This window comes from Prenolepis imparis, unplaced genomic scaffold (assembly GCF_030444845.1).
Source record: "Prenolepis imparis isolate NDT839.2.m4 unplaced genomic scaffold, iyPreImpa1.0 SCAF_9, whole genome shotgun sequence".
Lineage (NCBI taxonomy): Eukaryota > Metazoa > Arthropoda > Insecta > Hymenoptera > Formicidae > Prenolepis > Prenolepis imparis.
The window spans coordinates 10,145,976-10,161,039 of NW_028141167.1; the positions used below are offsets into that span (position 1 = coordinate 10,145,976).

Sequence of the window (15,064 nt, forward strand, 5' to 3'; positions counted from 1 at the left end):
TGTGTGTAAAGTGCTTATTATATAACTCAAGCGTAAAGATGTAATTTATTAATAAATATATCACACACAAAAATATCTGTCAAAGTATCACATGGAAAAGAAAGGAAGCGAAATGGAGATTGCGCAAATGTACCCTGCGATATAATTTGTGTACACACACACACACACACGTACGCCTAGAAATCGCGTCGAGAGATCAATATCGGGATGGCGGCGAGGAAGGAGCGGCTTCGTTTTTAATCGTTCGTGACGATTAAAAACAAAAAGGAAGGAAAGAAAATGACACGCTACTTTTCTTTTCACCGATGGACGACGCGACAAAGGTGTACTTCTACGAGGTGTCTTAATCGTACGGCGATCAAGTACCGAGGATCACGTTAATGTCAAACGGGCGATTTGACGTTTGACAGAAGAGCAGCTGGGGACTTGACAGCGCGAGACCTATCGAGAGACAACTACGTACTTTGCAACGCGACGTACAGCGATTAACGATCATCATGGCGAAGTACGATCGCTTAATTGCCGGCTTATCTAGTAAACTTATATATGCAACACATACACACATACATACACTTTGCCAGTAGAAAACATGCAGCAGCTCTGTACGCGATAAACGCTCTGTTTACGTTTTTCTCCGACTTAGTAATTGCATGCAACTGCGTATAATGATTCTCCTTGGATCTTCGCGAAAGAGAATGTTTTGTAAACAAAATTGTCTTGATTAAGCTACCACTGGAACTCGTTTCTACAGCTCAGACAGGCTCAGACTCTCGCTTCGCGAGCTACTGATATATACCCTACTTGTAGCTTAATCTTATCTGTCCGGATATATATTGTATCGGTTACTGATACCGCTTAAATACGACGATTATTTGCTTATATATGATTCACTCAGTCATGCGCCAAAACTGAAACGTTTCGCAGAACTTTGCAGAATCTCTGCGTTACGCAGAACAATTTTGTTACAATGAAAGACTTTAAGATACATTTGCAATCGCTGCCAAAATATTTAGATAGATTAAGCTTGGATAAACTTTGTAATCACAAATTTTATAATCAGGAACAGAAAGTAAGTCTTTCTTTGAAAGTTACGTAATAATCTAATTCATCAAAGCTTCTTACTTGCTTTATGTAAAGAGAGTTTTATTGTTTATGTAATTTTATATTTAATTATATTATTTTTTAATTATATTATTTAATTATATATATATTATATTATAAATGATGATAATCTATTTATCATAGAATTCAAAATAATACCTTTGTTTTCAGAGAGATGATGATAGTATTTATTTACGACACTGCAAAGTGTTGTAAAGAGGAGGATGATCCTGCCGATGCAGTCATGTATTTTCATCCGGCTTGGGTATCTCTCACGCAAAGACTGGCTCTGGCAGGGCAGCTGATGGGCGTATATCACTTCCTGGCAACATCGTTCTCAGTACCACGTTCTATTACATTGCAAGGTGGAAAGTTTGTGTTGAAGAAATTTGGGCAGTACGTGCTGGTGAGTTCATATTGCTATGGAGTATCAAATCGCTATTACAAAATCTTTGTTATATTCTCATAAATTGTCTGTGCTGGTTTATTCTAGGCAGTAGGGACTGATAGAAACATACATGATTGGATACTCGAAAGACGTGCCGACACTCTGGAATCGTTATTGAAATTCTTCCATTGCGATCTCGTAAAGATACTGGAATCCCTCAACAATGATTGCAACAGATTTACCGAGAAATTATATCAGATGTTTGAGACCTATCTGCCAATTCTTCAACACAGTGCCAATCTATTTTCCAGCATTCCTGTAATTAAACTTCCAAAGGTTAGTACAGAAAATATAAAATAGATGATATTGAATACAAAAATGTGAATATAAAAATGTGAATATAATCCTAACATACATTGTGTTTCTCGTAGAGTGCCAGCAACATATTTCTGGAAGGGATGCAAATGTTGCAGCATTATCAAGAAATAAACGGCATTTTAGGAGGGGCATTATTCTACAATAACAAGTAATGAAACAAACATTTACAAGTAAAATTGTATGCATAGATATTGTCTTAAAATTTTAATGTTAATTATTATTATGTACTAATAATATTGCCAATTGTCAATTATTTGCCTTTTCTTTAATTTATTTTATTCTCATTTTCTTCCTTTCAGGATAGTCTCAACACAACTGGGAGCGGATTTAACGAAACAAATTGTCATAACTGATCCTTATAGGATAAAGGTATTTTTCATTATTAATTAGATTTATCTAAATGTAAATGTAATTGATCAAATAGAATAATGATTCTCTGTACATTATAACTTTTATCATTTCTGTTTGCAAGAAACTCATAATTCATCAAATTTTTAAAGGCTCCTGCAGAAAGGATACCCACAGAATTTCATTTGCCGATCGGTGTTCAATTGTTACAAGTGTACATAGAACGGAAACAGTTTACGAAACTGATGCAAGAAGCGAATAACGAGCGATATTACAATTCGTGTCTCGATACAGTGACTAAGAAGATATTACAGAGAAAGGTAGATAGACGCGATAGCAAGACGTAAATGCAAAAATTAAATTAAATTGGATGGTTTATCGATTAAAACGATGTAATCGACACTATTAATGCTTAATTCGGTAAACTTTTAGAACGTATCTAAGAGCGGCGTCAAGGAGCCGCCCACCATGTCCGCCATGAAACGGGATACCTCGCGAATATTCACCGTCCCCGAGGAAGGCGAACTGGATTCCACGAATTACGCGCCGACATTGCAATACGTTTCATCGGTTCCGCTCGCGATCAATCATGAATCGCCGATCAGACGCAAGCAGGAGGTCAAACCAGAGCGTCCCAAGATTAGCGGTACCATCGTCAATCCTCTGACGCCCAGCGTCTGCGCGACGCCGTTGAAGGACGTAGACCGAGTATTGCACGGAAACGCCATGCTCATCTGCTCGTCCGAAAGCGGTGGCGAGAACGACGAACATCGAAGCTCGTCGAAAAGTAATGATGACGATGATATTCCCGATGTCGTCAAAGAGGCGCTCAGGTATATCTCTAAGTCATCTCTAGAAATTGTGAAAAGCCTAAAAAAATGTTCCATGTTAAATAGTAATTCAATTTTGATCGTATAAAAGATGCAAACGTCTGAACAAACTAAAAAACGCTACCTCGAAAAAGAAGCTGATGAAAAGAAAGGATCCCGACCGGAAGAGTGTGAGCCTGCCAGACCTGACGTCATCAGTTAAGCCGCACTTGAACGGTATTCCTAGAACTTATCGACCGGAGCTGGACAAAATGTAATTAAATAATAGTCCGAATATTATTAAATATAACTTTTACAATTTATTTTCTTCTATTAAATTCTATTACTGTAACAGCGAAACTTCACCTGACGACCGCGATCCGAATTCATCTCGGCGGAAACTCAGCGGAAACGATAAACGATACTCGCGCACCATCACCGATCCCTGTTACCCCGTCTTCCGATGCGACGGTTTTCCGGTCTCGCAGTCGTTATACGAGCAACACATCGCTTCGCATTGCGAGGAGCTGCGCGATGACGGTAACAGCAGCGGCATTCATGGAAGCTGCAACAACGATGACAATCTGCAATTGAAGAACCTATCGAGCGACTTGACGAGTGCAAAATTGTCGATAAATAGCAGCTCGAGCTCGATCTCCAAAGATGCTGGCGAAGGTACGTGATTTAAATTGTGTTGTAAAGACCAAAGTATTTCCAAGAAACTCTAAAATATATAAAAAAAAAAAAAGATACGTTAAGTAGAAAAATCTTCCATGTACGTTTTAAATGTTTCTTTTAAATGTTTAGAACGCACCAATCCTGGCTACGACAAGAGCAAACAGGAGACGTACAAGAGATCGATGAGTCTACCGCTGAAACCGCTTAACATTGTCGCTGAGGTGCAAGACGGCGACGATCGGCGAAGGTCGACGTCGGAATGTGGCGGCAGCTCGTTCGATTTCCCGCAAAGGCGGAAGCTGGATGGTCTACAACTAACACCGCTGATGTCGAAACTGAGCCTGCTGGCCGACGAACGAACCAGCGGTTTTTGCAGCCGCGATACCACGCCGAGCGAATTCCGCGATCTCTCCGGATTCTCCGGCGGTGCAGCCACAGCCATCAATGCAACAACGACGTTGACCACGACGATGAATCAGCTGATGAGACAGAAGCTGGAATCGGTCGAGAAGGAGGCCAGTGACGGCGAAGACGAGCTGGATGAGGACTGGGTTAACAAGGACGATCCGGCCGACTGCCTCGAGAAGACCGAGCTTTTTCTCTGCGGCTATCAAAATATGGTGTTGGTGCTGTTGATGGAAAATGGTACCGCGAATAATCCGGATTTAATACACGCTCTGGTAAGTGTGAAAATTATACGTATTACGAAATTCATTAGATTTAGGGATGAAAAGTCTGAATTGACAGTTTACAGCTTGTAACGCATGCATTAAAGAATAAAGCAACGGAGAGTGAAAAGAATTACTTTCAATAAATAATAATATAGTAGAAACAAAACTTTATAATAATAAAAAAGAAAAAAATAATATGAAACAAACGCGCTTCTCTCACTCATGTCGATATTATACATACAAAGATGTGACTGTAAGAATAATAAATCGTTTGATATGTAGTGGCATACCTGCGTGAGCACGTTGGGTAAACTCGAGTTGCGGCTACAGCAATGTTTGGAACCATTGCCATCGACAGAAAACAAGGAACTGTACAGTATTCTAAACGTAGACCCGCAATGGGACACAGTGCAACGTTACGGACTCTGGGGCGTTACCGAGTTGGACATCGTGTCTTGCCTCCACGACAGATTTACGCAAGCGAGCAATTTGACGGACATCATCGTCAGGTAATTACGTTTGCATCAATTCTTCGCGAATAAAAAAAAAATCAAATTATTTTTTATTTTATATTATTTAATTTATATTAGATTTTCAAAACACACTCATATTTGATCTAGTTTCTTTCATGAATCAGTTCTAATTTTGTGAACTATTCTTATCAAACAAATGTCTTCTAATAAGACTTGCCAATTCTTTCGCAACAATAAATTTATAAATTCAAAATTAAAAAATTATATATCGGCAAGTGAAGCAAAGTTTATGATCGTAGAGGAAGGTCGTAAATCTAATTAGGAATGCTCCGTGATTTAAGAAAAAAATCTCTTTATTAAACAGAACGGAGGATACGGTGGTTTACGGTAACCAGTCTGGAGGAATAGAAGTGTTTTATCAGCAAGCGGTGGCACCGGGCGCTTTTGCGGTTCTTCCGACTCCGGCGGATCTGATGGGGATCGTGGCACTCAAAGCGAAGCGCCGATTAGAAAGAGATCACGGGATTGTGTTACTGTAAATCCAAGAACGTACGTCGCTTCCCATATTCAGAAAAAGTGAGAAAAGTAACATATAGATGTATAAAAACACTTACACACATACGCGTTTACAATTTCGCTTATTTGTCCTCGGCAGAGAAAATGATGAATTTAAATCCAGTTCGTATTCTGTATAAAGAAAGCAGAATGGAAAACATTCCGTCAGTTAAATCGAGATAAGATAATTTTAACAGGATATGCTGAACATTTTTCTACGGGTATTTTTGTAATCTGTGATTTTCCACCGTGCCGAGTGTGTAATTTCGAGAAAATTGGCTATGAGAAGGAGAGAATAATCGAATAGGTTTTTTTATATATCGCTGCAATATGTACTTATAGTATTCCTATTACTGCACGAGTCGAGAAATTTTCTACGATAATAATAATTGTCGACTCTTCCCGATTTATATTTTACCATCTCATTAATTGTATAGATATCATATCGAACGTTATTTGTATTATATATGTTATTGTATATAAGATGTCTTAGAATCGACGGAAAGTAGATGCACAGCGTTATCATGTTTAAAACTGGGGGGAAAGACAGTTTTGAATACTTTTTTTGATCGACAAATGTGTATTCTGAGGCATTTCAATAGCTATATAAATGATTAAAAAGCAAAAATTTCTAGAAAATCAGAATAAAGAGCTTTAGAAATAAAGATAAGTAATATTATATTATTAAGTAATTTCATTTGCAAAATTTTATTACACAAAAAATAACGCTTCATCTATCTTCATTGTCCATCAATTCTCAAACATCCTATATCTAGTTGATACATTGTACATACATATCTGTATGCATTAAATTATTTGCACTTTAATTGATAAGCGTCCAGTTTTCGTAGAGCGAAAATATAGTTAAAAATATATTCGCGAAAGGATAAAGAGAGACGGAGATCAGTATTCAGTTAATATGTTGCGCGTCCAGTATTTATAGTCATTCGAATTGCTTTTATAGATAGAAAAAAAAAACGATAGTGATATACATATATAAGACTCGTCAGAATCGTCTGAGTTGTCAATTGTAATGTAAGAATATTTTATGCACTATTTTTTTGCGTCATCGACGTCTCGATGTTAAATTCGTCTCGCGATATTTGAATAAAAATGTCGATGATCTCGCAAAATATCAATAATCATTCGCAAAACAAGTTTTTGGCAATAACGATGATGCGAATAATAATGCGCTATGTTCAAATTTTTATATTGCGATTTAAACGTTATGTTAATATATTGCATTTTTGGCGAGCACACACACACACACACACACACACACACACAAAATTGAATCGCATTGCATCACCGCACGCATTGCACAGTGACTTTTTCTCTATATTTTATAGTTTTCCTTGTCTGTCCTTTATTTGAAAGGAAAACTATAATAAAGATTCATCGTTTTTTAAGTCCATTTCTTGAACTTATATTTTCCAGCGCATTCTATGATCCTTCGTGCAGCATTATTAACTTGAAATTATTAATTTATGTTACTAAAATTATATTGAAAGCCAGTGACATAATCATTGGAGATTGGAGGAGCTACCAGGCTTCCTCCTCCTCCTCCTCCTCCTCCCCACCGAAATCCAAAATCTAACCGACTAAGTTGTTAATACTTTCACAAAAGAACTTATAGAGCACTGTTTTATTAAGCAAATAAAATTACAGTCCGTTGCTTAAATATGAATTTGTTTTAATGTAATCGCGTGTCTAGAATTTCAGTCTCCCAAAACAAAATCCTGTGAGAGAGAGCTTTATAATACATATTCAGTTTATAATTTTAAATTATAAATGCAATGAAAACTATATAAAAAATATGATAAATCTTAATGAATATCTCTGGCATAAGCACTATATATTTATTGTAATCATCGCGCTAATATAATCATCTCATTGAAGCATATAATGTAAACAGCAGAAAACATATATTTCGATCTAATATTACGTAGTACAAATGCATAATGCATTAGAGGGTGTGTACACGGAAAATCAGACATAAATATGTTTGTGATGTGGAGAGAGATATGTGAAAAATTATTTTAATATGCTGAATTCTTTGAAGCAGTCGATATCGATAAATTGGGAAAAAAATTGTCATAGCATTTTTTATATAAAAAAATGTATAGGAAAACTTTCTTTAATCTGTTTCTATACATCCAATCCTTTAAAATTATAGTGTTAACGTCGTAAAATTTCACAATTCTCTCTCTACGTTTCCATAAATTCATCGTAAACTGAAAAATCATGAAAAATTATTTCACTAAAATCGAGATATATTTTTGCGAGCTCATATTACATAGTGTTGTAATATTTGATTAGTCGAAATATGTTTATCTTATAAATAGCATTTCTTTATACATATGCAATACTATTAGACTTTCAAAGAGCTTGTTTACATGCCTTAGGAATCTTAATCAGAAAACTATGCTCAACGTCATTAGGAAGGCGAGCCCACTTAGCGCGCGAATGTCATTCGAGTTGTGTGGCAGCTTTACGACACACCCAATTAAAAAAAAACTACTATCGCGTCACAGATCTGATTTATGAACCGCAAAAAACTAGGCGCAAACAAGCCCCCATCATGAACCAATCGCGTGACAACGTGGGTTCTACCGATCACAGATTGATATTTAAAGGCGAACTCGATACGCAGTCCGCAATAATCACTGTCATCATCAGGAGGATTCCTTTTACCGTTTTCTTCAATTCCAAGAAGGCATCATGGTAAGATCAAGAAATTGCCCCTTCGTCTGGAAGTTTTTTTTCAATTTTACTTATAATTGTGATTAGATAAAATATACAATTGATTATTTGATAAAAAATTGTATAACAATGGTAACTTATATGAGGATGAACATTTTTCTTCTATTCTATGATATCTATTCCTACTCTATGATATACTTTAAAGAAAAAATTTGTAATTGTTACATTTATTTCTTGAAATAGTTATTTGTTCAATATTTATATGTATGCATCTAAAACAGTAAATTTTTTCCGCTTGTTTTCAGACCAGCTACATCGATAAAGGGCCTCAGGTAAGCGTCATCTCTTACAAGAGTTCAGCTTCTTTTCGTTTGGAATTACGTTTAATATGTATGTGACCCGATGTCTGCATTTTTCAGCCCGTTGGGGGAAAATTCCTCAGTTTCGACCACATAAGATTCTGGGTCGGAAATGCAAAGCAGGTAGATTTTCATAGAATATTTTCTACAAGATATTTCTTCATTTGTATGAGAGGTATATGAGCTATAAGGATAAAGATTTGTGATCCGAAAATATAACAAAAATTTATATAAACGTACATTCAATTAAATTTTTTCCTGAATTACTCTTCTTGAATTTCATTGCGATATCATATTAGACATACGAATGCTTACACGAATTTTATCTTATTGTTTTCTCGCCTTCAATTTATCTCTATAGTATTTCTTACATATAAAGAAACTGAAAAATCTTGTATAAAATAAATTATAATAATCACATAGATTATACGTACACGTGAAAATAAAACAATTGCTTGCAGGCCGCCAGTTTCTATCGATGCAGGATGGGATTCGAGCCATTGGGATATCGTGGCTTGGAAACTGGTTCCAGACAAACAGCCGCGCATGTCGTGAAACAGAACAAAGTGAGTATAACTTTAAGTGCAAACAAAGAAATAGAACATAATGTTAGCATTCAACAGGTTTACCTTAATTAAAAAATTTATGATTTATTTAAGAAATAGTGCTTGAAATCGTTGATCTTGCGGCGCATAGTCTTCTAATCACTCAATCGTATTCGTAGATCATATTCGTGTTCGAGTCTCCGTATGAGCCTGACGATGGAGAAATATCGAAACATCTCTCTCGACACGGGGACGGCGTGCGGGATGTAGCGTTCAGCGTCAAAGACATCGATATAATCGTGCAGGTAAAAGAAAGATTAAAACAAAGTTTCCTCCATGTGAGCAGAATTTTCATATTGCAAGATAAAATACTTCTTTCTGGAATTAAGAAAAATAGAGATTTAAGTAGAAAAACATTTTAATCCTATCAAACAAAATTATAGTCATTTTTAATAAATATTAACACACATTTTCTTTTTTTTCTTTCTCTCAATCGCCTTCATCAATTAATATCGTGTAGGTAGCCAAAGAGAAAGGCGCCAAAATAGTGCGCAATATATGGGAGGAAAGTGATGAATACGGCATCGTCAGGATGGCTACCGTTAAAACCGTAAGTATTAAAAAAAAACGTTCATTTAAAAATACTTTTCTATTGCGTAGAACCATATCAGACGTCTTCTAGATGTTCATTTAATTCACTTCGTCATTTTCATCACAGTACGGCGACACACTCCACACGCTCATCGACCGGACAAAGTACAAGGGCTTCTTTCTACCAGGTTTTGTGAAGGCATCGGAAGATGTTCTCCTCAGACATTTGTACGTATGCAAAATCGCCAAATCTCGCATAGAAGTAAAACTAGGATTATTCCTTCCTATAAAAGATTCAATAATATTTTAATAAATAATATTTTAATATACTTCACAAAACATTTCAAAGAATATCCTATATTATATATTTCAAGATATATATCCTAAGAACAATCTTTGCAATATACAAACATAACAGATTTATAGAACATGATGAAAGTAGCTTCCATAATCATATAATCTAACATGTTTATTCTCTATATATTGACACACTTCTGTCAAATAATTGTAGGCCACAGACACATTTGGATTTTGTGGACCACGTGGTGGGTAATCAGCCCGACAAACAGATGGAATCCGTTGCGAAATGGTATGCAAATGTATCTACTCTTGAACGTGTAAACACATTTATGCTAACGAGAAGTCATAACTCAACGTGTATTTTTTAAATTATTTTTTTGTGTGTGTTACGCAAATAAGTTAATTAATAAAATATATTAGAATAAATTAGTATACGTGATAAACTTCGGCTAAACATAAAATATCAAATTAAATAATGAAGACTTTCTCTTTCTCTCTTTCTCTGTCTCTTAGGTACGAGGAGTGTTTGCAGTTTCACAGATTCTGGTCGGTGGACGACACACAGTTGCACACGGAGTATTCCGCACTACGATCCATCGTGATGACGAATTGGGAAGAGACGGTGAAGATGCCGATCAACGAGCCCGCATCCGGAAAGAAACGTTCCCAGATCCAAGAGTACGTCGAGTATTACAGCGGTGCTGGCGTACAACACATAGCTCTCAACACGAGCAACATTATTACAGCGGTAAAAAATTAAACGTTCTAAAAAAAATTCACATTTTGTGCATAACATGCATAGCTGAGATGAAATTGTGCAATAGATACTATGTTCCGATATACATTGCTAGTACAGAAAATGTAGAATAACATGTGCAACGTGAACTATAGACTAGTATTGACAAGTGTATATCAGAATATATAGCCATTTACATATAAGCAATTTTATAAAAGTCCATTTTTTATTGCAGCTAAATTATTATATTGTTACTACACTACTACGTTTTGCAATTAGGAACTATATTTATTTTATAATAATATATAGTTTTTATTAATAATAATAAAATTTTCCAAATTAACGAACAATCAATTTTTTCATTGTGAATTAATTTACTGAATTAATATATTTTCTAAAAAAATACGTCGCTCACAGTTTATCATTTCATTTCGCAGATAACGAATCTGCGTGCCAGAGGAATGGAGTTTCTTAACGTGCCCGACAGTTACTACGAAATGCTCAGAAACCGCCTGAACGCCAGTGGCACGAAAATCGTGGAAGACTTGGATATATTGCAGGTACCTTTATTAATAGCGGACTGAACCTGTAATACATTAAATCGCTACGTGTACTACTAATTCCATTGCGCGTATTGTAGAAATTGAAGATATTAATAGATTACGACGAGAACGGCTATCTTCTACAAATATTTACGAAAAATATGCAAGACCGGCCGACGCTGTTCATAGAAGTTATACAGAGGCGCAATCATAATGTATGTATAGAAAACGATTTATAAAGCATATTTTGTCTCTAAATTTGTAAAAGTTTTCATATATTCATATATTAATATTTAAATTTGGAAAAAAACTCGTTAATATTTAAATAATTGAAAATTTATTGACTTTCTCATTTCAGGGTTTTGGCGCTGGCAATTTCCAAGCATTGTTCGAAGCTATCGAATTGGAGCAGGCAAAACGTGGAAATTTATAAAACATTAACATTATTAATATATTTGTAGAATTAATAATATATAAAACCTTTATTTCTCTATCTCTCTCTCAGCAAGTAATACTAGAAAAAGGCGAAAAATGAGTATTTTCGGTACTTATAATTATATAGCTACTCTTATAATTTTCTATAATGAAATATCACATTAAAAATGTATTATGCTACTTCTCCGCTTCAAAATTCATTCGGCACGGTCACAACAGCTAAATATCCTGCCACGTATAGTCAATCAATGATAATAATTTGCGCACATCACAATAGTGCTGTGTGTTTTGTCGTGATCGACAAAAATGTCAAGGTTTTACTTTTTCGCGTCTGTGGAATAGATAATCAATTTGTCCGATTAATTCCGTATTCTTGTATATTTAATGGCCAACATTTTTGTATTACAAAAATACACAGCATTAAATGTAAAATATGTTACAATACATTTTGAAGCGTAGTGATGCAAATATATTACCTGCCGTCAAAAATCAAACTCTGCCGATCAATGAGACATCTATGTGTGTATGTACCGTATGTATATGTACTGTATGTATGCGTGTTGTGTTACGTATAACTAAGAAATGTAGATTTGTTTTCGCGAGACAACGTACTTATATGTACGAAGAAAAGCGACGCAATTACTTAAACTGTTATCTGGATGTTTTCCGATTTCTTTTCTGTTTTTTTTTGTGGCCAAGATATATGCGGAAAGATATTCTTCATATAAAACTCGTGATATTATCTAGAAAGAATGGGGATAGGTATGTGATCGTGATGAGAGAGGGTTATCGATGAGATTAGATGGCTCACTTATTAGCTCGCGATCTCCAGGGTCTCCGTCGCTCGGCAACCCGTCTGTCGATCACACACTTGTCGCGGAAACCAGCCCGATCATCCTCGTTCATGCCGAATCATGAATGCCAAGGCGAAAGATATCGTGCTGACAGTAGTATGAGTTTCCCAACGGCTTCAACACAAAACACTGTGAGAAGGCGTGCGGTGGGTCTTCGTCTGCCTATAATTAAAAACGCAAGTTAGTATATTTTATACATACGTATAACGATAGATATTGCGGAACATGTGATGATTAAATAACATTAATGTTAAGGTGCTGATTAGATGTTCTGCAATAATATAAAATACAATTCGATGAGTTGAGAGAAGATGTAAAAATGACAAATATTAATTTGTAAATCATTGCAGTCCAGCACCATTATTATTCCAATTTGTTCAGCAATTTAATCTTATACTATGTTAAGTCACTTGCTTTCTATCACAATTAGAGCAGTGGCCTCAAACCTATATGCTTGCACACGAATAAAGGAGGAGCCTGCTTGTGACCTGGCAGGTCACGCTTATCTGAGACCTCCGAAAATTAGATACACATTTTTCATGCAAATCTATACACTTTTGAAAACATACAAAATATAACAAAATTATTTCGTGTTATTTTAAGGCAATTATTTTAGATTAAATAACGCACATCTCCTTTAATTAAGAAATGTTGATTAAAAATAAATTGTGGAAAATATAATGTTTCTCTCTACTTAAGAATAAGAAAACTACTTCAGATTATTACTTACAATTAATAATCATATATTGTAATCATAATGCAAATTTTGATTAGTGTGTAAGAATATCTTGTAAACATGTTTGCAGCTGCGTGCTATCCCAGGATAAAGTAAAAGCAAATTGTACAAGTAATGCATGAAATTGTGTAAATAATGAAAAAGTTGGTGAACAAGATATACATCTTAACATTCGCAACAACAGCCAACTCATATTGTACATTATGCGGAAAAGCGATCTCTGCAGAATGCTTGCGATCGGAAATATTGAATAAAGCTTGCCTATCAATGCGATACGCAGAGCAACGCAAAGGAGATTTTGCGATACCTGATGCCTAAACTGTGTCGTGTAATGCGAGTCTGAAGATGTCGTGCTGCACATAAAAGCTGGTACCAATCGGCTTCAGGACAAATGTCTGGATGTACGCGTGGGGCTGATCTTCGTCAGTCTGCCCGATCACCAACAATAATCACTAAATATTCTTTATAACTTGAAATAACTAAAAATTGCTTATAGACTTTTGTTCTACATCTCTTTACAATCTACACTTAATATCTATCTATAAATTGAGTCAAAAATCACTATTTTTCATACAAGAAAATTCTACAATAACTCTATATCACATCTAGTATATATAATAATACTTTCTTTTTTCGTAAAATTATTTATATTAGAATCAAGCTGACAGAAATTAAATATTAAATATTGAAAAGGCACGAGAATTAAATTACTGAACCAATTGGTTTAAACATAGATATCATATGTGAAAATGTACAAGATTTGAATAGGACTTTTTCCAATACTTAATATTATGTCTGTTGCACAATTAATTTTCTGGATTGCATATACTTTGTTTCGCATCTCTTGCATTGGAGACAACCCTTAATAAGAAATCAAAGAATATTTGTCATTACGATTCTTTTCTTACCTGCAACCTTCCTAATACGTTAATAAGAACTCCACCATCAAACATGGGTTGCGAATCGATTGCTGTTATTATCCGATTTATTTTTTGAAAGGATAAACTCTGCAAAACAAAAGAAAAAGTTAATATATAATAGAATAAATCATTTTTTTACAATAAAAGCAACGAAGGGATAAAAGAACTCTGCGATCAAAGTAGAGGGATCGAAAGCATGTCTAACAATATATGCAGACGTAAGAGCACAAAGTCTAAAGTATTTAAATTATAAGTTTCGTAAGTATATTTTTAGCTTTGTATCTATGTTCTCCATCTGGCTTATCTCCCTATTTTAATTTAAAAAAGTCTCAAAACGATGTAATCTCTATTTACAAATAAATCAGTTACAAGGACAGGCTGACTCGCCTACAAAAAAATTCAGCAACTAATCTATGCCTAAGAAGCGGCAAGAGATAAAAGAGGGGGAAGAGGGGGAAGGAAAAGGCGGGGAATAATATATAGATACATATGTATATATAAAATGGAAAATGCGGATTCTCTGGACGTAAGAGCGAACTTTAATCTACTCACAGTTAACTTCTCCATTATTTTGATAGCGCCCTGTATCTGCAGGCCCTCAAACGTCATAAAGGACGTCTCCGTCTGCAAGAAGGTTATGTCAGTCGGAGCGCAAGTTAAGAGAGAGGTTGCGCGCGCGCGAGGAAGGCGGCTGAAAGGTGGAAGGAATTTCGGCACCGCTTACGTTGTACATGTTTATGAGGTTCGGCCTCTGCGCCGGGTCGTCGAAGAGCGCGTAATATTGCTGGACGAAGCCCTTGCCGATCGCCTCGTACGGCACGTTCATCGCCATGGTTTGCGACCGGTGGATCAGTAGCAGGGCAACGGAAAAGAAACGTCAAGAATGGAGCGCGGCTCCTGATCCTTCCTCGTCCTCTCCTCTTTCTCTCTTCCTCGTCCGCG

The 15,064-nt window shown here is 35.7% G+C and overlaps 3 protein-coding genes across 5 annotated transcripts; 2 read left to right on the top strand and 1 right to left on the bottom strand.

Annotated features, from left to right (window-relative positions):
- The first annotated feature begins 58 nt into the window (after positions 1 to 58).
- Hps4 (Hermansky-Pudlak syndrome 4 protein) lies at positions 59 to 6,810 on the top strand. The gene is made up of 12 exons (XM_083047308.1): positions 59 to 505; positions 1,273 to 1,507; positions 1,595 to 1,825; positions 1,921 to 2,015; positions 2,167 to 2,236; positions 2,368 to 2,535; positions 2,648 to 3,048; positions 3,137 to 3,298; positions 3,380 to 3,699; positions 3,832 to 4,382; positions 4,656 to 4,882; positions 5,211 to 6,810. The coding sequence occupies exons 1-12, from the start codon at positions 498 to 500 to the stop codon at positions 5,383 to 5,385; spliced, it is 2,643 nt and encodes an 880-aa protein (XP_082903434.1). The 5' UTR covers positions 59 to 497; the 3' UTR covers positions 5,386 to 6,810.
- A 1,200-nt stretch (positions 6,811 to 8,010) lies between these two features.
- On the top strand, positions 8,011 to 14,092 carry Hpd (4-hydroxyphenylpyruvate dioxygenase). Its single transcript, XM_083047329.1, has 13 exons — positions 8,011 to 8,125; positions 8,410 to 8,436; positions 8,524 to 8,586; positions 8,925 to 9,029; positions 9,188 to 9,313; positions 9,529 to 9,618; positions 9,727 to 9,827; positions 10,111 to 10,188; positions 10,413 to 10,647; positions 11,073 to 11,195; positions 11,276 to 11,392; positions 11,536 to 12,646; positions 13,273 to 14,092. Exons 1-12 carry the CDS (start codon positions 8,123 to 8,125, stop codon positions 11,608 to 11,610), a joined length of 1,143 nt encoding a protein of 380 aa, XP_082903455.1. The 5' UTR covers positions 8,011 to 8,122; the 3' UTR covers positions 11,611 to 12,646; positions 13,273 to 14,092.
- On the bottom strand, positions 9,477 to 14,982 carry Ntf-2 (nuclear transport factor-2). Of its 3 annotated transcripts, none has more exons than XR_014426156.1 (5): positions 14,847 to 14,982; positions 14,675 to 14,746; positions 14,111 to 14,209; positions 12,424 to 12,628; positions 9,477 to 9,883 (listed from the first exon to the last, which is right to left on the bottom strand). XR_014426156.1 is itself a non-coding variant. In XM_083047333.1 (5 exons), exons 1-4 carry the CDS (start codon positions 14,952 to 14,954, stop codon positions 13,517 to 13,519), a joined length of 393 nt encoding a protein of 130 aa, XP_082903459.1. In that variant the 5' UTR covers positions 14,955 to 14,982; the 3' UTR covers positions 11,972 to 12,628; positions 13,510 to 13,516. The 3 variants fall into 3 exon arrangements, 2 of the variants coding, with proteins under 2 accessions (XP_082903459.1, XP_082903458.1); XM_083047333.1 differs by lacking the exon at positions 9,477 to 9,883 and adding an exon at positions 13,510 to 13,630 and having other exon boundaries at positions 11,972 to 12,628; XM_083047332.1 differs by lacking the exon at positions 9,477 to 9,883 and having other exon boundaries at positions 11,972 to 12,628.
- Positions 14,983 to 15,064: the final 82 nt, after the last annotated feature.

What these genes read in the sequence shown, in the direction of transcription:
- Hpd (XM_083047329.1), top strand. An exon ending in GGGTCGGAAATGCAAAGCAG is followed by an intron (nt 8,587 to 8,924) that starts GTAGATTTTCAT and finishes AATTGCTTGCAG; the next exon opens with GCCGCCAGTTTCTATCGATG. An exon ending in ATGTCGTGAAACAGAACAAA is followed by an intron (nt 9,030 to 9,187) that starts GTGAGTATAACT and finishes TCGTATTCGTAG; the next exon opens with ATCATATTCGTGTTCGAGTC.
- Ntf-2 (XM_083047332.1), bottom strand. Translation starts at nt 14,954, where the DNA reads ATGGCGATGAACGTGCCGTACGAGGCGATCGGCAAGGGCTTCGTCCAG. An exon ending in ACCTCATAAACATGTACAAC is followed by an intron (nt 14,747 to 14,846) that starts GTAAGCGGTGCC and finishes ACCTTCTTGCAG; the next exon opens with ACGGAGACGTCCTTTATGAC. An exon ending in AAATAATGGAGAAGTTAACT is followed by an intron (nt 14,210 to 14,674) that starts GTGAGTAGATTA and finishes TTTGTTTTGCAG; the next exon opens with AGTTTATCCTTTCAAAAAAT.
- Hps4 (XM_083047308.1), top strand. An exon ending in CTGATCCTTATAGGATAAAG is followed by an intron (nt 2,237 to 2,367) that starts GTATTTTTCATT and finishes AAATTTTTAAAG; the next exon opens with GCTCCTGCAGAAAGGATACC. An exon ending in CTCCAAAGATGCTGGCGAAG is followed by an intron (nt 3,700 to 3,831) that starts GTACGTGATTTA and finishes TTAAATGTTTAG; the next exon opens with AACGCACCAATCCTGGCTAC.